The sequence below is a fragment of the Poromitra crassiceps genome, assembly GCF_964638095.1.
Source record: "Poromitra crassiceps genome assembly, chromosome: 3".
In the NCBI taxonomy this organism is placed as follows: domain Eukaryota; kingdom Metazoa; phylum Chordata; class Actinopteri; order Beryciformes; family Melamphaidae; genus Poromitra; species Poromitra crassiceps.
This window is the reverse complement of record NC_139625.1, coordinates 40,841,039-40,862,877: the sequence shown is the minus strand read 5'-3', so window position 1 is coordinate 40,862,877 and position 21,839 is coordinate 40,841,039. Positions and strand designations below refer to the sequence as shown.

General features: G+C 46.5%; 1 protein-coding gene across 1 annotated transcript in view; it reads left to right on the top strand.

The window, feature by feature from the left end:
* The window catches only part of LOC310772686 (latent-transforming growth factor beta-binding protein 2-like), a gene marked incomplete at its 5' end in the record, with an annotated part of 73,629 nt that overhangs the window by 29,497 nt on the left and 22,293 nt on the right, over positions 1-21,839 (top strand). The window contains 16 exon segments of the mRNA XM_083632551.1: positions 437-456; positions 682-718; positions 4,061-4,186; positions 5,390-5,518; positions 5,733-5,852; positions 6,172-6,291; positions 9,769-9,888; positions 10,172-10,294; positions 10,415-10,540; positions 10,650-10,775; positions 11,016-11,141; positions 11,310-11,435; positions 11,967-12,092; positions 15,240-15,365; positions 15,646-15,765; positions 15,910-16,035. Coding sequence (XP_083488677.1) covers positions 437-456; positions 682-718; positions 4,061-4,186; positions 5,390-5,518; positions 5,733-5,852; positions 6,172-6,291; positions 9,769-9,888; positions 10,172-10,294; positions 10,415-10,540; positions 10,650-10,775; positions 11,016-11,141; positions 11,310-11,435; positions 11,967-12,092; positions 15,240-15,365; positions 15,646-15,765; positions 15,910-16,035 — 1,797 coding nt within the window.

Sequence of the window (21,839 nt, the reverse complement as noted above, 5' to 3'; positions counted from 1 at the left end):
TCAAACATCTGAATCCCAAGGATTTTCTGCTAAACTGTTTTCTTGATTTAATGCTTGTGAGATAATTTATTGGCACAGCCGCAGTATTTTGATTTATATGAGGAGACAATTCAGTAAATATTTACGGATTTTTGTCTTCATTATCAGAGATATCTATTTCCTCGTCTCTATTTGCATTTTTCCAGGGCCGGTAGTCTGCAGTATTTTTCAAATGCAAGCTTCACTGCGTGGCTTAGAGAGGATAAATGTGCTGTAAGCTTTGTTTTATTAGAAATCAATTATCCAAAGCTGCAAGTTACTGTAGGTGGCCTAAAAGCACATGGGCCCATACTGTACAGTATACAAATATTTACAGATGATACTTAATGACAACACATTAAGACAACTTGTGCTACTGCTACTACTACACCTTCTTCTCATTTCTGTCTCCCAGCAGATGTGGAAATCCTGAGTGTGGTAAGTTCTCCCTCCCTGTCAACCTGCTTTTGAAATGTTTATCTTAGAGAGATATGCTCTAGCTATCTCAGCTGCAAGGTTTATTATGATTACATAACTTATTCAGACCACATTGTGGTAGATACACACACTTACTATGAATATGATGTCAAAAGCAGACAGTTGGACATGAATATGGTGACCATACCTTAACCCAAATGTTTCTAATTTTTGCTTGTTTTCTAGCCAACTGTTGTGACTGACCCACCATTGAAGTATCCAGGTACTTTGTCTTTCTCACAGCTTTATTCAAGACACACACACACACACACACACACACACACACATACCGTAAAATACCAATTATTAGCCCGGGCGTTAATTGACAAAATATGTAGCCAGACCCCGCGTCAATATGGGACCTGCGGCAGTTTGGGACCTGCTTTAATTATTTTTGTACAAAAATATTGCTCAGCAAAGATTGTAAATAGTATGAAATTGTTTATTTAAACCATTTATTTTAATCAGTTGGCTACAGCCCCCCACACGATTGCTTGTCTATGGGGAGAGCCGCGCCTCCCTCTCAGCGCAGCAGAGCATTGCATGCCAGTTCTGGCCTGTACATGAAATCAAATAAAATTTGAGCTGAACTGTGACCTACCGGTATTTACCACTAAACTTTCTCCGCTGAAGGTGAGAGAACATGATCATCATGTGAGCAGATTATTTGTTGCATGCGCTGCCTCCTCCGCTGGCAGGGAAAACATTATAGCCTATCATACTCACATTTCTCAATCAGAGATGTCGGATTTGTAGGCCTACAAAAATTTCAGAAAATGCCTACACAATTTTCATAACTGTCAGGTGTTGCTGGAAAACGAATTTTTAAAAAGTTCATCACTCACGGAGCCTACCCTCTTCAGTAGCGCACATGTGAAAGTGCCGTGAAATACCAATTAGAAGCCGACTTCTATGCCCGCTGGCAGGGAAACATACCATAGGCACATTTCTCAAAATAATTATTACACCAGAGATGTCGGTTTTAGTGTATAAAAATCTTCAGGAAATGCCTACACAATTTTCAGAATCATCAGATGTTGACGGAAAACAAATTTTGATCAGCAAGTTTCGTGCATGTGTTTTTTTTCCTCGTTGTTCCTCTTTCCTCGTTGTTCATCTTCTTCATCCGATTTTTCTTCTTCGTTGTGTTTGGGAGATGCATTCAACAGGATGTCGCAAAGGTAAAAAGAAAACATTGAAAAAACTAACCGGGCGTCAAATTGGGACCTGCTTTTATGTACAAAATATGTATCCAGACCCCGCTTATATATGGGACCCGCAGCAATTTGGAAGTCGGCTTCTAATTGGTATTTTACGGTATATATATATATATATATATGTATGTATGTAGCTTGAAAATGTACTATAGTGCTCTCACAGCGTTTCCCAATGCCTCTTGTGGCACTGATGTAGCACCCGAGAGCTCCAGGGCTAACAGAGATTTGCCATGCTTTCAGTCAGGCACAGACTCCTGATCTATTTTCTATACAGTAAATTGCCCCTGCACAGCAGTGGCAGTCTTTACCCTCGTCTGCTCTACCTCTGTGCCAGCGAAAACATTGACTAAGTCTGAAGGTTGACTCCATTCTATGAGTCCAGTTGATTTATTTCTGTCACGGTGCTGTTTCTAGCCAGCTGAAAGACATAGATCATCTTATATATAGCTGCCATGCTACAGTAGGAGGCCGAGTGAGGGACTGCCAGGGCAGGAGCGGTTGGGGAAAACAGGCCATATATCATTTTAGGTTGTACAGAAGGAGAGCTCACTGTGTGACAATGTGAGTGGTTCTCTCTGTAGATAATCACCTTCCATTCTCCATGGCCCCACCCCTCACTCTACCCCACATACCCTACACTCTACCCCACATACCCTACACTCTACCCCACATACCCCTCACTCTACCCCACATACCCCTCACTCTACCCCACATACCCTACACTCTACCCCACATACCCTACACTCTACCCCACATACCCTACACTCTACCCCACATACCCTACACTCTACCCCACATACCCTACACTCTACCCCACATACCCCTCACTCTACCCCACATACCCCTCACTCTACCCCACATACCCTACACTCTACCCCACATACCCCTCACTCTACCCCACATACCCCTCACTCTACCCCACATACCCTACACTCTACCCCACATACCCCTCACTCTACCCCACATACCCTACACTCTACCCCACATACCCTACACTCTACCCCACATACCCTACACTCTACCCCACATACCCTACACTCTACCCCACATACCCTACACTCTACCCCACATACCCTACACTCTACCCCACATACCCCTCACTCTACCCCACATACCCTACACTCTACCCCACATACCCTACACTCTACCCCACATACCCTACACTCTACCCCACATACCCTACACTCTACCCCACATACCCTACACTCTACCCCACATACCCTACACTCTACCCCACATACCCTACACTCTACCCCACATACCCTACACTCTACCCCACATACCCTACACTCTACCCCTACCCACACATTCAGATCCAGACTCCCCCATCATCAACCAGAAGCCAGACTCAGATTCAGAGGACATGGCACCCATAGACTCAGCCAAGAAGGCCACAGGTGAGACATAACGGCCCCATGTATGAAACACTGGGCTGGCTATATGCATCTAAGATACAAATATATAATTAATATATATAATTAAAATATATTAAATAATTATATCTAAAATCACCAGTGCGCAATTGACAGATTGTGCAACTGTATGGGCTGTAGGGCTTAAGACCGACCCAAAGCAACATCGTGTTGGACTGTTCATTGTTGATGTTCTCTGTCATCTGCTAGCGTACAGCAGCACATCCCGTAAGACATTCTTGCAGGCTTACCCAGAGTTTAGCTGGGGAGAGCTTGTATTGTGCTTTTATTTGACCTCTTTTCCCAGAGCCAAATTGGCTTAAGGCTGCTGTACAGCACAGAGGGTGAGAGGGCAAGCAACCAAAGAGAGTATGCCTTTTGGACGGGGAAGCTGTCTCGACTGGGGAAGGGGCCAAATTCATGGAGAATTCCGGGAGGAAGAGAGGATGAGAGCGTGTCTGTGTGACAGACAGAATGAGCGAAGGAGCGAGAGAGGAGAGCTCACGGTGATCCTATAGAGGAGGACATAGCTGAGTTCGTTGCTCTCAGCCAGATCCAGGGGCCCAATCCAATTTCCCTGCCTTACCAGAATCGATTTGGACAGAATAAGGCAAGAACAACACCAATGTCAGGCTCCGCTGTGCATGGCCACGGGTCTGTTTCTCTCCGATCCCTTTGTAAGCACTCCATACCACCTGTTGGAACACTACACAGCGCTGTAAAACCTGTCCTCGCATCCAGGACCCCGCCTATAAAACAGCAAGACAGTTTCCACGGAGAACAACATGTGTTGGCGGAATGCACTTTTTTTTTACAGCAGCATCTATGATATTGTGTAACACCAGGCTAGAAATAGGCTGAATACTATCTGTCTGTGTTATGCTGAGTCTTGTATTGATTGACACACCTTTGGTGTATCGGTGTGTCTTTTATTAGGTATTGACAAGTGTGCCAGCACTCCTACCATCTGTGGCCATGGGAAATGTGTTCCTGTACAGACGGGCTACACCTGCCTCTGTGAGCCAGGATACAAGCTCAGCGCACTGCAGACCAACTGCATCGGTAAGTCCAGAGAGAGACAGAGAGGGAGAGGGAGGCAAGGGTGACGGCCATGACGCTCAAAGAGAGGTCCACACACACACACACACACACACGCACGCACGCACGCACGCACGCACGCACACACACACACACACACACACACACACACACACACACACACACACACACACACACACACACACAGAGGAGAAGCCTCAGGGGCTCTGTCTGTCAACATCTCAACACGAGCCTGTCTTCAGCACCATAGGCTTCCCCAGCGCACAAGCCCAAAGAAATCTTGGCCAAAATGAAAAGGATCCGTTTGTTTATGTTGACCTGCTCTGTGACGCCTGACAACAGCGAGCGGGCCGTCCAAAGAGCTGCCACGGTGCTGCGATCCCTTACCTCACGCCGCGGGCCGCGGCCAAAGCCTCCACTGCACTGGGCTGGGCTCCGGCCATGGCTGAGGAATGCCTGTACTGTACTGTAGAGCAGATCCAGAGGCAGGGCTTGCAGAGTGCACGGACTCCAGTGGTGAAGTGGACCCGTAACATTGTAATGTCACGCTAGAACTCGTCTGCTCTTCTGTACGTTTCTCTCTCCTTCCCTCTGTTTTTCTGCCTCTCTCTCATTCCTTTTGTTTCTGTCTCTCTCTCGTTCTGTCTGTCAATTCCAATTAATCTGAAATAAGCTTTATTGGCATGACTGTTAGGATACAATGTTGCCAAAGCGGTTTGGACTCTATATAGTTATACATATAATGTCATACATTAAAATGCAAGTTGAGAAACCGAGGAAAATAAAGTTAAAATGCAATATTGTAGATTAACAAAACAGCAAATAACAACATAGTAATATGTATCATTTTCTCATTTACAGAGTCATACATATCATACCGGTATATACAGTAAATAGCTATTCATAGTATTCTATTATATCACCAAACGGCCATTTTCGTAGAAACATAACAGGTGATTAAAATTAAATGACACGTGGTAAAGCACCATTTTGCTAGGAAATGCATGTGACATCATGGGACTATTATGAATACAATATTAATCACAATGTCTTGAATGATGCAAAGCTGATACAGTAGAAACATGGTATCATCTTCCTCTCCACGTATCACAGCTAGTTTATGAGAATCAGACAGTAATGGGAAAAAACTTTCAAGCACGTTTTTCTGATGGAAAAATGTCTGTCTCTCCCTATATGTCCTTGCAGATTTGAATGAGTGTGAAGAGAACCCGTGTGAAGGGAAGGGCCACTGCGTGAATGCCTTCGGGTCATACACCTGCCACTGCTACAGCGGCTACAGCCAGGTCATCACCCAGAACAGGAAGTTCTGTCAAGGTGAGGGAGAGAGCGCAGAAGGAGGTGTCGTGTTTCTGAGGGATGTCATCCCCACTGGTCGCTGGTAGTCTTCTAACTCTGTAGTACGGAACCGCAAGTTCTCATCTGTCAGCGCCGTTCGTTTACAGCAAAATGTAGACAGTGGTGATTAATGCTCTGGAACACAATAGTCACTTTCTTTTCCATTCTGCTTGCTTTTCATTCAAACTGGCAGACATTAATGAGTGCAGCATGGCCAACAAGTGCCAAGACGGCGAATGTGTCAACACGGAAGGATCTTACACCTGTGAATGCAGGGCCGGCTATGCCAAGTCCGGGAGGGGCCAGTGCGAAGGTGACACGCATCAACAAGCACATACTGGCTCCCACTGAACACACACACACACACACACACACACACACACACACACACAGACCCCATCGTGAAGTTGACATAATATTACAATGCCGGCCAGAACTATTTGTTAGCTGCCATGAGTTAATGTGTAGCCCAGTTACAGAAAAACCACTGTTTGTATTTTCCTCTGCTCTAAGCCAGGAAAAAAACAATGTTCAACTAATTACAGAGGGATTTTGCGATTTTGCGCACATTGTTTTAATAATGACTTATTCAAATTATCATCGCAATGTCCCACCACCATCTCCGTGAACAGATGTGGATGAGTGCAGCGATCCGACTTCCTGCCCCAGTGGGGTATGCGTCAACACCCTGGGCTCCTTCCAGTGCCAGGCCTGTGGCCCCGGGTTCAAGCCTGCCGGCGGAAGATGTGTGGGTAAGACCTGACCTCCCACCCACCCCTCCCACCACAAACCCTCCCTCTCAAGGGCGTTTCTGACCGCTGCCTGGAAATGTGTAGGGTTTCCCTCTTACAGTGTATTGGGTCACATTCTCCACTTGATGTAGACAAAGCTGCCCCCGGTTGGCACTGCTAGAAATAACGAAGGCGTCATGGCAACGATCCGTGTCGTTAAGGATGTGCTGACAGCCCATGATGCAGCACAGTTCACCAAATAGCACGAGCTCAATTAGATTCGGTGCTTGTGGCTTTTTGCTCAAAGCGACGGGGCGGCTGCCGATCTGCATGAGAGTTACATAAAGTCCAGTGTGTTTCATGCTTCAAAAGACTTCATATTGGATGTTTAATGTCCAATGTGGACTACTGCTGGGCCCACATCACACCCCAAAACCACAGCGATGATGGCTGTTGCGTGGGCAGCGGCCCGGCCCTCCACCCTACTGTATCTGTCCGCTCAGTCTTTCCATGTATGATCTATCAACCCCCCACCCTGCAGCCCCCGCATATCCCCCATATTGTTTAAACACATCCACTGTGTTATTGCTGATCTTTTCATATCACGGCCCCTGTAAAAGATTGTTTATAATGCTTCAATTTGGGAGAGTCCAAATATTTTCCCTTGGCCACAGCCTTGAACAAACAGCCTATTATTGTTGGAGAGCTCTGGCCACTGTACTGCTGGGCCCAGCGTAGACCAGTAAGCCTCACTGTACTGCTGGGCCCAGCGTAGACCAGTAAGCCTCACTGTACTGCTGGGCCCAGCGTAGACCAGTAAGCCTTTATTAGCACTGCTGGACTGGGTGAGACGATGAGATTTATCGGAAGGTCACATGATGTATGGGAAGGTCACATGGTCTTGTTCCCCGCTGCTAAGAGGTCTCGACATGCAAACAAATTGTCACTCACCCATAGCATTGTCTGTGGCACACTGTAAAACCACCACTGTGGATTACAGTATGAGAGTTGAATAAACAAATGGCTGACACACTATAGAAGGTTTGTGACGTGTTTAAAGCAGAATTTCGGTATTTTTCAACCTAGACCCTATTTTCATAGTTGTTTATGTATAACTAACAGTCTTGGGCAAGTTACTTTCAAAATGTAATATACTACATATTACTAGTTCCTTTCATTTGAAAGTAATAAGTTACTTTACAATAGTACTGTAGCCGCACCGGAACCATCCCGAAAAATAATTTAAACTGTCTTGAAGTCAGTGTAAACAATCCAAAATTCTAAATGTTATCCTTTTCCTTTGTTATTGTCATCTATAGTGGTTATTTGCATAAAAACACACAGTTTGATTAGGAAATGATTTAAATATGTGCTTTGATAAAAATAAAATTTACTCAATTTGTAACTTGAGTTACTTGACAAAGTAACTGTATAATATTACTGAAATCCTATAAGTAATAAGTTATATTACTGAGTTACTGCTAAAAGTAATATATTACATGTAATATATTACTTTGCTCTCACACCCCGAACACTGATAACTAAGTCATACTGTATGAGCAGTGTCGACCAAGTTCGCTTCAGTTGCCTCTCCTGCCTCGGCAGTCGTACGTCCACTAAACAAGCTTATTTTTGCAAAAGGCACAGGCTCAGATTGTTATTGTAAAAGAGAGAGAGAAAATGAACGCTTGTTTTACCTCGCAGTAGCTTGTGGTTCACTCCCTCCTCTTTGCTTGCTCCTCTCTCCATGTCCGGCGCATCAGTTTGTATCCATATAGCGTTACTCCGGCTCAAATAAAAACGAGTGGCCATCGAATTCTAATGCATCATCCATATTCTATCAATATTCACCCTTTTGCTAAATCCTTTAGCTACGCAAGACTCAGGTCCCACACACAGTCCCAGTCTGGGATCAGCAGGCAGATCAGAGGTGCTCCCAGTTCTGTCTCTATCATATAATAAGCATATGAGCCAGTGCGTCGCAGAGAATAAGCCTTTTACAGGACGTACATGCCCGGTTCCCACATGCCCTATCGGCCTCTGTTCCATGGTCCTTGCGTGGCGGGTTCTTGCTAAATACTGCACCAATATAAAAAATGTCTTAGTTATACATAAACAAATATGAAAATAGGGCCCAGGTTGAAAAATACAGAACTTCTCCTTTAAGCTAACACACTAGCAGCCCCCGACCTGGAGATGGCCCTGTTACATAAGAGCCTGACTGGTGTTGCCACATCCCCTCTCTGTGACCTTGTACCCCTCTCATTTGTTTGGAAACTGAAGCTCTTGGGGTGAGGAGTGCAGAAATGTATAAACCTGGGAATGTAATGAATAGCCAATGGAAAATGTGGTAATCAACTTAGTGGAAGCTGTCGGTGTGGGATTCTTTCTAATCGATTTCTCAGTGAGTCTGATGATGACTGATCAAGGGAAATCATTGGCATGTGTGTCTCATGACGTCTTCCTTCCTCCAAGGAAAACACCGCTTCAGCTTATTTTTAGCTTTTATTCTTTTACTCATTGTCAGCCCACTATTATTCGTTGTATATTATTATATTGGTGTATAAATTGCAGCTGAGAGCAACCCTGTAATGAGGGGGTAACACTGGAGGTCAATATTTGTATTCATAACACCCACACTGGCATGGCTAACAGGCTCCTGGTACATGCCTGGTGCTGTGGGAGTCGCATAAAACAGGCAACATGAGTGCCGGGTTCCAGTATTTGCTTCAGTCAATTGACTGTAGCACAGTAGTTTGGGCCCAATTGGCCGCATCGTGGATAAGCCTAATTGCTGGTGTGATAGAGAGAACAGCTCCATTCCCTTGTTAAGGCTTATCGTGGAGGCCGGGGGAGATGCCGGGCGATCGCAGAAACAAAGCGTTTGCCTAGCCGCGGGTACTGACAGACGTCTGGCAGTGCCCGTGGCTAGTTAAACAAAACCCTGTCTGTGACTCTCTCCCGGTGCTTTCACTGTGTGAGCTCTCTGTTTCCACTGTCTCTCTCACCTCTCAGTAACGTCCTCTCTCCTCCTCCCGTACACACACACATACTTTTCCCTCCTGTACCCCTCTCTCTCCCCACACCACGCACACATTTTGGAAGAATACGCATGGCATACACTTAACCTGCCTGGAACAATACCTCTGTTTAACGCTTGAGGGATTCCACTATAAAACAATGGTCCTTCATTAAGTTTTCCACAAATGTAACTTATGTATTCCTGGGTCAACCGTTCTGACTCGGAGCATGAAGTGGAAAAGATTGAGGCAGTGTAAGGCATTCATGAATGTAACTCAATAACGGCTTTCATTTTGCATACCCGAATAATGCTGTAATCTTTTCCCCCATACTTTTCATTCATACATTCAACTTCATAACCACATTTTTCTTTGCTGTATGCTATTGCTATTTGCTATAATGGCCCACTAGCTCTCTCATAGTCCTCTCTCTCATTCATGTTATGTTGTGTCCTCTCCTGACCTCTTCTGTCCTCAGATGTAAACGAGTGCTTGAACCAAACAGTGTGTGGTCGCGGTAGGTGTGTCAACGATGAGGGCTCCTATAGGTGCAACTGCTTCCAAGGATACAAACTCTCAGCAGACAACGTCTGCCAAGGTAACCTTTCAGCAGGCAGCCATTATTCATGTCTCATATCTCAGTAACAGGTCTGTGAGTAGTTCTCCACAGTGCTACGGCAGAAGCCCCATGGTCTTGTTGAAGTCCATTGGGTTTGGAAAGAGGCTAGAGTGAGCAGTAGTCTTTGTTATCTGAGGCTAGAGTGAGCAGTAGTCTTTGTTATCTGAGGCTAGAGTGAGCAGTAGTCTTTGTTATCTGAGGCTAGAGTGAGCAGTAGTCTTTGTTATCTGAGGCCCTCCTTTTGCTCTCCTCTCCCCTCCAGATGTGGATGAGTGCGTGCTCCCGGGAGTCTGTCTCCACGGCCGCTGTGTCAATCTGGATGGCACCCACAAGTGCACCTGTAACCATGGCTACCAAGCCACCTCTGACAGCAAAGCATGCGAAGGTCTGCGAAGGATTATCTGGTCCTGTTGGGTGTAACTCATCATCACGCATGCTTCTCAGCTAGTGGAGCTCTCTCAACAGCAGCCTAACATCTTGTCTGCAAATTACTTCTTTTTGTTAGATGTCAACGAGTGTGCAACTGGTAATGTGTGCCCCGCGGGAATCTGCATCAACAGAGAAGGTTCCTACACTTGTCAGAGCTGCAGGCCTGGGTTTGGACCATCTGTTGATGGACTGAGATGTGTTGGTATGAAATCAGCTGTCTAATGATTTACCCTGAACTGCCGTTCTCAACACCTACTGGTAGGTAGTGTCCATTTGTGGCAATTTTTTTTTTTTTTTTTTTGGTGTTTCAGATTTGGATGAGTGTGCTCAGGATGACTTGTGTCAGGGAGGGGTTTGTGCCAACACAGAGGGGTCCTACACCTGTACCAGGTGTAAGGCTGGCTACAGAGTGTCCCAAGACCGTCACAGGTGTGAAGGTAAGTCCAATCTTCAGCTGTGCGCTTCATGCAGAGTGAACAGAGTAAGTCTTCAACACTGAAGAGTGTTGAAGACTTCCTCAACACATCTGGACAATTTGTCAAAATTCTTCTAGTTTGTTACTTGTTTGCTACTGATTAATTTGACCATTCCCATTTTACCATTCCCATTCCCCCTCCCCCCTACACATTATGTTTCATAGTGATGTGAATGCGTGTCTGTGCGTGTGTTTCACCCAGATGTTGATGAGTGCCAGTCCCTGTCTACCTGTGCCAATGGGATCTGTCTGAACTCAGAAGGCTCTTACACCTGTGAGAACTGCCCTACGGGATACAGAATATCGTATGACGGGGAGCTCTGTGAAGGTTAGATTACTTACTGCCTTTCATCTAAATGGACCGCGACATGACACTATATGTATCTTTTATTCAGGCTCAAAGCTTTCATTAATCACAATGCTGGATCTTCTCTCTTGGCTGTAGAGAGAGCCCATTCTAATGTCTAACAGTCTGTTGTTCATGTTCATTCTTCAGATATTGATGAGTGTGCGCAGCTTGCTACATGCCCCCAAGGAACATGTACGAACACACACGGTTCCTTCACATGCATCACCTGTAAGCCTGGATTTATAGTCTCTGAGGATGGACAGCGGTGTGACGGTGAGGCTTTTGTTTTGTGATTGTTTTTGCACTTGAGCACAGGTGTGTGTATCTATCAGTCTACTGCTTCAGCTGGGCACGTCGGACCTCGCCTGTCACGGATTAGGACAAATGTGCCAGCTCTGTTTAGCATGGGGCTGAGCTGCGTGCGTCTCCCATACTGCCAGTCGGTTCGGGTTGTGTGTAAACGGCATCAGGTGCGACGACACAAAGTCTGTTCCTCTGAGCTCAAAATCCCCAAAATACTCCTCCTAGACATCACATCATAGCTGGATCCTGGACCCCTCCGCCTCTGGCACCGCTCATCTGATCCTTGCGCAACACAATGAGACGCCCGCTCCCAAATAGAACTCAAATGATGTCAGGCGAGCGTCCCGCAGATAGCTCAGCTGGAGAGATAAAGGCGTCGACATTCATAATTAGCCTCGTTCTAGTGATTACCGATCTAGCTGATTGGAACTGGCGGGCTTTATTTATTTGAAGCCAGAGATGGTAATCTGCGCTATGATGTGTCCATGTGTTTGTGTCCAGATGTGGATGAGTGCTCGGTGGCTAACATGTGCCCGGGCCAGCTGTGCAGGAACACCTTAGGATCCTACGCCTGCCGGAGCTGTGCGGTGGGCCTGCAACTGTCAGAAGATGGTTACGCCTGTGAGGGTAAAGACCTACCTACCAATCTACCTACCCACATAGGACAGCTAGAACTGTCACTATGGTAAACACTGGACCGCAGTAAAGACCATAGTCAAAAGGAATGCATACTGCACAAGACCCAGAACTTGATTAAACTAAATCTTGAGGGTGCCTAGTAATTTGTCATGACATGATTTATGAGATCAATGCAGTGAAATGGCTGCTTAGAAGAATGCAGGGAGGTTATATCTGTCATGACTTCATGGGATGGAGAAAAGGAATGATTGTTTAAAAGGATTCAAAAGCGGCCCCAGTTAGTTACATACCGTATGTTTTTGAATGGAGTGCAGATCCAGCCCGAGAGGAAGATCCCCCTCTGATACAGGTCTTTGCGCTGGGAAAAGGTTTTACAAAACAAGCTGAAGTCCAAGTCGGCCTCTGATAGGATTTTAATGTAAGTCTCTGATGCCATGGAAAATATTAAAAGGCTTAATTTGAAATGAAGTCAACCACTGCCCTGCTTTCCACGTAGCCAGCGCGCCCTGTTCAACTCACTGTGTTGACCCAAAGGCAAAATGGAGCCGTCTCAATGACTTAACAATGGCCCGCACTATTTCCTCCTTAAGAAATACAATCTGTACCGGGTCGAGGAATTTGCAATGATCACATAACAGTGAGCCAGTGACTGTTTGTAGATACAGTAATTATATGCCACCTGTAATAGCTTGATGTCCGTCCTGCATACTTATCTTTCCACCCTTTTTAATAAGACACTGTCAGTGCAAGCTAATAAAGAGGGCTTTGCTTATTGTATGGTAGGCAGCATGTTAGGCTGACTCACACTGCTTATTGTATGGTAGGCAGTACGTTAGGCTGACTCACACTGCTTATTGTATGGTAGGCAGCATGTTAGGCTGACTCACACTGCTTATTGTATGGTAGGCAGCATGTTAGGCTGACTCACACTGCTTATTGTATGGTAGGCAACACGTTAGGCTGACTCACACTGCTTATTGTATGGTAGGCAGCATGTTAGGCTGACTCACACTGCTTATTGTATGGTAGGCAGTATGTTAGGCTGACTCACACTGCTTACTGTATGGTAGGCAACACGTTAGGCTGACTCACACTGCTTATTGTATGGTAGGCAACACGTTAGGCTGACTCACACTGCTTATTGTATGGTAGGCAGCATGTTAGACTGACTCACACTGCTTATTGTATGGTAGGCAGCATGTTAGGCTGACACGCTGCTTATTGTATGGTAGGCAACACGTTAGGCTGACTCACACTGCTTATTGTATGGTAGGCAGCATGTTAGGCTGACTCACACTGCTTATTGTATGGTAGGCAACACGTTAGGCTGACTCACACTGCTTATTGTATGGTAGGCAGCATGTTAGGCTGACTCACACTGCTTATTGTATGGTAGGCAGTACGTTAGGCTGACTCGCACTGCTTATTGTATGGTAGGCAGTACGTTAGGCTGACTCACACTGCTTATTGTATGGTAGGCAGTACGTTAGGCTGACTCACACTGCTTATTGTATGGTAGGCAACATGTTAGGCTGACTCACACTGCTTATTGTATGGTAGGCAACACGTTAGGCTGACTCACACTGCTTATTGTATGGTAGGCAGCATGTTAGGCTGACTCACACTGCTTATTGTATGGTAGGCAGCATGTTAGGCTGACTCACACTGCTTATTGTATGGTAGGCAGTACGTTAGGCTGACTCGCACTGCTTATTGTATGGTAGGCAGTACGTTAGGCTGACTCACACTGCTTATTGTATGGTAGGCAGTACGTTAGGCTGACTCACACTGCTTATTGTATGGTAGGCAACACGTTAGGCTGACTCACACTGCTTATTGTATGGTAGGCAGTACATTAGGCTGACTCACACTGCTTATTGTATGGTAGGCAGCATGTTAGGCTGACTCACACTGCTTATTGTATGGTAGGCAGTACGTTAGGCTGACTCACACTGCTTATTGTATGGTAGGCAACACGTTAGGCTGACTCACACTGCTTATTGTATGGTAGGCAACACGTTAGGCTGACTCACACTGCTTATTGTATGGTAGGCAACACGTTAGGCTGACTCACACTGCTTATTGTATGGTAGGCAGTACATTAGGCTGACTCACACTGCTTATTGTATGGTAGGCAGCATGTTAGGCTGACTCACACTGCTTATTGTATGGTAGGCAGTACATTAGGCTGACTCACACTGCTTATTGTATGGTAGGCAGTACATTAGGCTGACTCACACTGCTTATTGTATGGTAGGCAGTACATTAGGCTGACTCACACTGCTTATTGTATGGTAGGCAGCATGTTAGGCTGACTCACACTGCTTATTGTATGGTAGGCAGCATGTTAGGCTGACTCACACTGCTTATTGTATGGTAGGCAGCATGTTAGGCTGACTCACACTGCTTATTGTATGGTAGGCAGTACATTAGGCTGACTCACACTGCTTATTGTATGGTAGGCAGTACATTAGGCTGACTCACACTGCTTATTGTATGGTAGGCAACACGTTAGGCTGACTCACACTGCTTATTGTATGGTAGGCAGTACATTAGGCTGACTCACACTGCTTATTGTATGGTAGGCAACACGTTAGGCTGACTCACACTGCTTATTGTATGGTAGGCAACACGTTAGGCTGACTCACACTGCTTATTGTATGGTAGGCAACACGTTAGGCTGACTCACACTGCTTATTGTATGGTAGGCAGCATGTTAGGCTGACTCACACTGCTTATTGTATGGTAGGCAGTACATTAGGCTGACTCACACTGCTTATTGTATGGTAGGCAGCATGTTAGGCTGACTCACACTGCTTATTGTATGGTAGGCAGTACATTAGGCTGACTCACACTGCTTATTGTATGGTAGGCAGTACGTTAGGCTGACTCACACTGCTTATTGTATGGTAGGCAACACGTTAGGCTGACTCACACTCTGCCATTAATAATTTTTAAACAGATAAGACCAAGCAAACTGAGGGCTCTCCAGAGGTCTGTCTGCTCAGGCTGATAACCTGTAGCTAACCTTTTACTTCATATTGTGTAATGACGATGCATTCTCCTTCATATGTTTCTTCTGCTTCTTTATATCGTTCTTGTTATTTTTCATCTTTTTCTCCTTCTATCTCTCAGACATCGATGAGTGCCAGACTCCAGGCGCGTGCCCCATGGGTGTTTGCACCAACACAGAGGGGTCCTTCTCCTGCATGACGTGTGACCGGGGCTTCACAGTGGCGTCCGGCGGCCTCTCCTGCGAAGGTACAGTGAACAGTCTGTGTAAATATATCCTCAAGGCCAGGGTGTGTGGTGTCACTGATATTTATGATGATGCAATCGTGTTCATCGTCATCCGTTCCGGCGAATTAAGGCGCAGTGAGAATAAGTAATTTACTTAACTCATGTAAATGACGCATGACGTTTTTGACACATTCTCTGTGGTCTGGAAGCTCTTGATGTAGATGACAACCTTGGGGACATTCGAAGTGAGGCCCAATGATTTACAGCTGGTGCAAATGTGTCATGCTTATGTGTCATCCAGACATCAATGAATGTGACGAAACCAGCCTGTGTGTGGGAGGTCAGTGCATCAACACCCGTGGTTCCTACAGTTGCGCCTGTCCCAATGGCCTGGAACTGGTGGATGGGACGTCCTGCAGAGGTACACACACACACTCACACACACACACACACACACACACACACACACACACACACACACACACATCAAGGGATGCGGATAACCGTTACTTGTGGTTTATCCCATGGTAGCATTTTGGTACAGTTGTGTGTGTTTGTGTGACAGATATTGATGAATGTTTAACCATGATGGGTATCTGTGGAGAGGGAGACTGTCTGAACACTGAGGGTTCCTACGTCTGCATCTGTCCTCATGGATACACCACCATCACTGGAGGGATCGGCTGCCAAGGTAATTTCTTCAAATTTGGCACATGAACATCCACTCGGACTCCAGGATAAACTGATTACAATTTGGTGGTCAAAGGTCAAGGTCACTTAGTTTAGTTTTAGTTTTATTTGACAATTCTTAAAATACATGTTACACAAGACATGCATCATAAAAATAGCATATCGCAATAAAGTCAGAGACTTTTGTGACTGTGTTCCTTGGTCTCACATACAATATCAAAAATAAACAATAGAAACATCAACCAGCATAAATTGAATAAATAAACATTGCTAACAAAATACAATATCGTAAAATTTCAGATCATACAAAGTGAAGAAAATCCCCTATCTACATCATATCCACATAGCCTACAGAAATACACACATATACAGTATACACACCCACACCCACACGCTTACCCTAACACTCGAACCCACATAGCTAATAAACACATGCATCCAGAGTACATTCAAAAGTCCTACCTCAACCCTGTTCAGCCATCCATTTACCACATTTAGATTTAAAACTTAGGTAAGACTGACTAGTTTTTATTTCTACTGGAAGCCTATTCCACGCTGCTGCTGCCATATATAGAAAGGTATTCTGCCCAGAACATGTCTTAAATCTACCTGGCACAATATCTGTAGCCCTGCCCCTAGTAGAATAGCCATGAGAGTCCCTAACCAGCGTCAAATAATTCCTAAAATACTTTGGCTCATTACCTTGCAGGATTTTGTATAAGCCTCAGTTTCAACTGCCTTACTCTATTTTCTACTGTCAGTCACTTTAACTTATTAAATTCAGGAGGACCAACATGTGTTGCTTACCTCTGTCGCTGAAAAAACGATCTTGGGTCATTCTACAAAAACGGTGGTGTTATCACTTATCACCAAAATCCTTTAAGTTGACCTAATAATCACATTAATTATACTGATTTGGACCCCAAGATACTTCACTTCCTCTCCCTGGATGACAACCAGGACGGGGGCTCCTCTGGTAGTCCACCACAAGCTCATTGGTTTTGCTGATATTGAGCTTCAGGTTATTGTGATGAAGCTCTCTATCAGTCCTCATACTCCTCTGTAAAAATAGGCTCTAAGTGAAGACAGCATGTTTTCAATTGCAATATAGTGATAATTTCCATTTCACACACACACACACACACACACACACACACACACACACACACACACACACACACACACACACACGCACATACACACACACACACACACACACACACACACACACACACACACACACTCACATACACAAACACTTAAAGGGATAGTTCGGTTTGTTTGAAGTGGGGTCCTATCAGCTAGTTCCATACACTAACTGAAATAGGTAAAGCGTTCTGGACGCTGAGCACACAGTCAGGGCGTTTACATGCAAACAATAAACGGATAACTGAGAATAATCAGTTTATGGCAATAATCTGATTTCTGCGTTTACATGCACTTTAATAATCCGACAATAGGAAAAACCCGGGTTTACATGATTCAGTCAATTAGTCGGATTTCTCTCCAGAAGGCAGCGGTAATTCTGCAATAAAACAACAAAAGAAGTTGCAAAATGCAAAATCACATTTTCATTACTTCTTTGTCCGGCTCGGAGGATGGTTTAGGTGAAAATTAGTTTGTATCTCGTTGTCTAACACTTTGGAAGTGTGAATCTGTCATTTCCAACTTTACCAAGCATAGAGCACAGAGACAGGCAGGCGACTGAAGCACGTCAAATAACATGAACGATACAGGTCTTGACCCAACTGAATTTAAATAGCTGTCAGAAAATGGAGAGAATTAAGGTCTTTAGTGGCGGATATCTTGTGTTTTGAACAGCTGAGTAGGCTACGTTTTGTTCGTATAAATCTTTTTAATCCGTCATCTGAAAAAAATCGTCACACACAGATCACGGCTTGCACACTGAGTCCAATGCGTTTTATTAATGCGTCGTTCTATTCGCAATTCGAGACAAATATTCCTCATCATCTCCGTCATCTCCTGTATCCAAATTACAACATAGCAGTGCAGCAACGGGGAGGCAGCAGGTCGGGAAATGCCTGTTCCAGGAGCTCCGTGCTGCTCACCTTCATCTCATCAAGGAGGCCGGGGAGAAGAAGCAGAAAGGGGCCAGTGAGTGAGTGAGCAGCGCGCGCGTTTGTAAAGTAAAGCACTGAAAATTGTCAAAATAGAGCGTACATGTACAGTGGTATTGATTTGTTTAGGTGGGCGTTGTTTTAGGTGGCTAAATTACGTTTTAGTTCCTGGCCCCATGAACTAGAGAGACAGAGCTCTGGAGGCTGCTGCTTCAGAGTGCTGAGTCTCGATACACGGTGTGCTCAGCGTACAGAACGCTTTACCTATTTCAGTTAGTGTATGGAACTAGCTGATAGGACCCCACTTCAAACAAACCAAACTATCCCTTTAATCCCTTTCATTAAATTCCTTCAAAGTATTCACTACATTACATATATTGTATGAGTCTGGACAGACATGGATGTAAACAGCAACTTGACTTGTTGGGGGAGGCATGCAACCGCGAGGTGGTTCATTCTACTTTCAGATGATCTTATGGTCTTTGTGTAATTGGGTGAGGCAAACCCACAGTTGGAGAAAGTTGGCAATCATATAATAATAATAGCCCAAATTGCCTATGTTGAAAAGCCTCTTTACGGAAAGCTAGTTGGCTGGCTGGCTTGTGTGTGTGTGTGTGTGTGTGTGTGTGTGTATTTAGTGCAGTCAGGCAGGCAGTGTCCTCACCCTATCGTCCCTTCATTTGTCTCTCGACTGACCCCCCCCCCTACATAACATAAGTGTCAGGCTGGGTGGTGTGTGAGCCTGTCCACTGGGGCCCTTGGCATGGGTGCTCAGACCAGCTATTGTGTGTAATGGGCCACGGCCTGACATCAACCCTCTCAGCTAACCTCTCTCTCTCAGCTCGGACATCAGTTTGATGTTATTCCAGCCGCACCCAATGACCCACTGGTCACAGCAATGGGGAAAAAATGAAGCTTGGTCACTGGCTAGAGACGAGCAGCTTTTCCTCTCAGCATTTGCTGTCAAAATACTTATGAAATAATATGAGATAACTTGGGCTAGAATGTCCGAATTGGATCAGTGTTATTGCTGGTGTGGTTTGCAACTAAGAGGTGAAGTAAAATAGATGACAAAACATTTGGCAATGAAATCTCCCGTTGTGATGTGAAGCAGGTACGTTTTGGAGCTTGGGAGCCAGCGCCCTGCGACAGGCTGACATTGTCCGTCGATGCGTGAACGAGGCAGACTAGGCAGCGGGACCATGGTCAGTCCTTGCACCTTGTACCTTGTCCCACCAGGGCTTTGGCCTTGCAGCAGCAGACAACGTCCACAACACACTGAGCAAATGCCGGCCTGCCTATATCAGCCATTTTGGCCCCCTGCCACAGCAAATATTGGACCTTAATTATAGTATAAATCAGCAGTTGTCGTATATTTTCATGCAGTCTGCCATTGTGTGCACACTACAGTGCTGACACAATGAAAGCCAGACCCCTCTGACTTGGGCCCTGCAGCGAGAGGTGGAGGTGGAGGGAGGGTGAGGGCATGTGGGCCCTGCAGCGAGAGGGGGAGGAGGAGGGAGGGTCAAGTCAAGTCAAGTCAAATTTTATTTATATAGCACCTTTCATACACAAAGGCAATTCAAGGTGCTTTACAAAAAAATAATCGAAAAAACAAGCAGCAAAGCAATGCACATATAAAAAACACATAAAAAACACAGCCGACAGTTTTAGTTAAAATATATACTCAAATTAACAAACATGAAACATTATTTCTGTTTTAAATAAGTTACAAGGCATTCTTCAATTCTTCAAAGGGTGAGGGCATGTGGGCCCTGCAGCGAGAGGTGGAGGAGGAGGGAGGATGAGGGCATGTGGGCCCTGCAGCAAGAGGTGGAGGTGGAGGCAGGATGAGGGCATGTGGGCCCTGCAGCGAGAGGTGGAGGAGGAGGGAGGGTGAGGGCATGTGGGCTCTGCAGCAAGAGGTGGAGGTGGAGGCAGGATGAGGGCATGTGGGCCCTGCAGCGAGAGGGGGAGGAGGAGGGAGGATGAAAGCATGTGGGCCCTGCAGCGAGAGGTGGAGGTGGAGGCAGGATGAGGGCATGTGGGCCCTGCGGCGAGAGGTGGAGGTGGAGGCAGGATGAGGGCATGTGGGCCCTGCGGCGAGAGGTGGAGGTGGAGGCAGGATGAGGGCATGTGGGCCCTGCGGCGAGAGGTGGAGGAGGAGGGAGGATGAGAGCATGTGGGCCCTGCAGCGAGAGGTGGAGGTGGAGGCAGGATGAGGGCATGTGGGCCCTGCGGCGAGAGGTGGAGGTGGAGGGAGGATGAGGGCATGTGGGCCCTGCAGCGAGAGGGGGAGGAGGAGGGAGGGTGAGGGCATGTGGGCCCTGCAGCGAGAGGGGGAGGAGGAGGGAGGGTGAGGGCATGTGGGCCCTGCAGCGAGAGGGGGAGGAGGAGGGAGGGTGAGGGCATGTGGGCCCTGCAGCGAGAGGGGGAGGAGGAGGGAGGATGAGGGCATGTGGGCCCTGCAGCGAGAGGGGGAGGAGGAGGGAGGGTGAGGGCATGTGGGCCCTGCAGCGAGAGGGGGAGGAGGAGGGAGGGTGAGGGCATGTGGGCCCTGCAGCGAGAGGTGGAGGGAGGATGAGGGCATGTGGGCCCTGCAGCGAGAGGGGGAGGAGGAGGGAGGGTGAGGGCATGTGGGCCCTGCAGCGAGAGGTGGAGGGAGGATGAGGGCATGTGGGATTGTGCGGATGAGAGATGGTTTTAGTCAGGTGAGGCCCTGAGTGGACGAGTGTTCCAGCGAAAACAGAAGATCCATAATAAAGGAATGACAGAGAACCGAAACACATCTCAATTTAATCTAAATCAACACGTTGTGCCATAGCTCGGCCGTGCCATTGAATCAAGGCTTTGAAATCCTTGAATTGATTCCAAAGCTATCCGCTCACAACATATTTATGTGCTTACCTACAGTCTGCGGTATTGTTTTGTTTCCCCCCCCCCCCTTTTTTTTTTTTGCAAATGCGCCTTTGTGTAGACTCTGAAAAATTTGTCTCATATCAAATGTTGGAAAACAAAGACGGGCTTTTCCCTTGTGATGAATTTTCCCTGCTTCCCTCCCTCTCCCCCATCTTTTACCCTGGGTCCAAATACCTCGCAAGTTATGTTGTAATGCTGCAATTATCCACCAATCTCCAGTTAAGCAAGCATGCAGGCTTCCTTATTAATTTTTACTATTCAGAGGGATTGTTCTCAGCCTGAGAAGCTGAGGTAGATGCCCCCCCCCCCCCCCCCCCCCTCAGAGGGAATGTTCTCAGCCTGAGAAGCTGAGGTAGATGCTCCCCCTCTCAGAGGGAATGTTCTCAGCCTGAGAAGCTGAGGTAGATGCCCCCCCCCCCCCTCAGAGGGAATGTTCTCAGCCTGAGAAGCTGAGGTAGATGCTCCCCCTCTCAGAGGGAATGTTCTCAGCCTGAGAAGCTGAGGTAGATGCCCCCCCCCCCCTCAGAGGGAATGTTCTCAGCCTGAGAAGCTGAGGTAGATGCCCCCCCCCCCCCCCTCAGAGGGAATGTTCTCAGCCTGAGAAGCTGAGGTAGATGCCCCCCCCCCCCCCCTCAGAGGGAATGTTCTCAGCCTGAGAAGCTGAGGTAGATGTCCCCCCCCCCCCCCCCCCCCCTCTCAGAGGGAATGTTCTCAGCCTGAGAAGCTGAGGTAGATGCCCCCCCCCCCCCCTCAGAGGGAATGTTCTCAGCCTGAGAAGCTGAGGTAGATGCCCCCCCCCCCCCCTCAG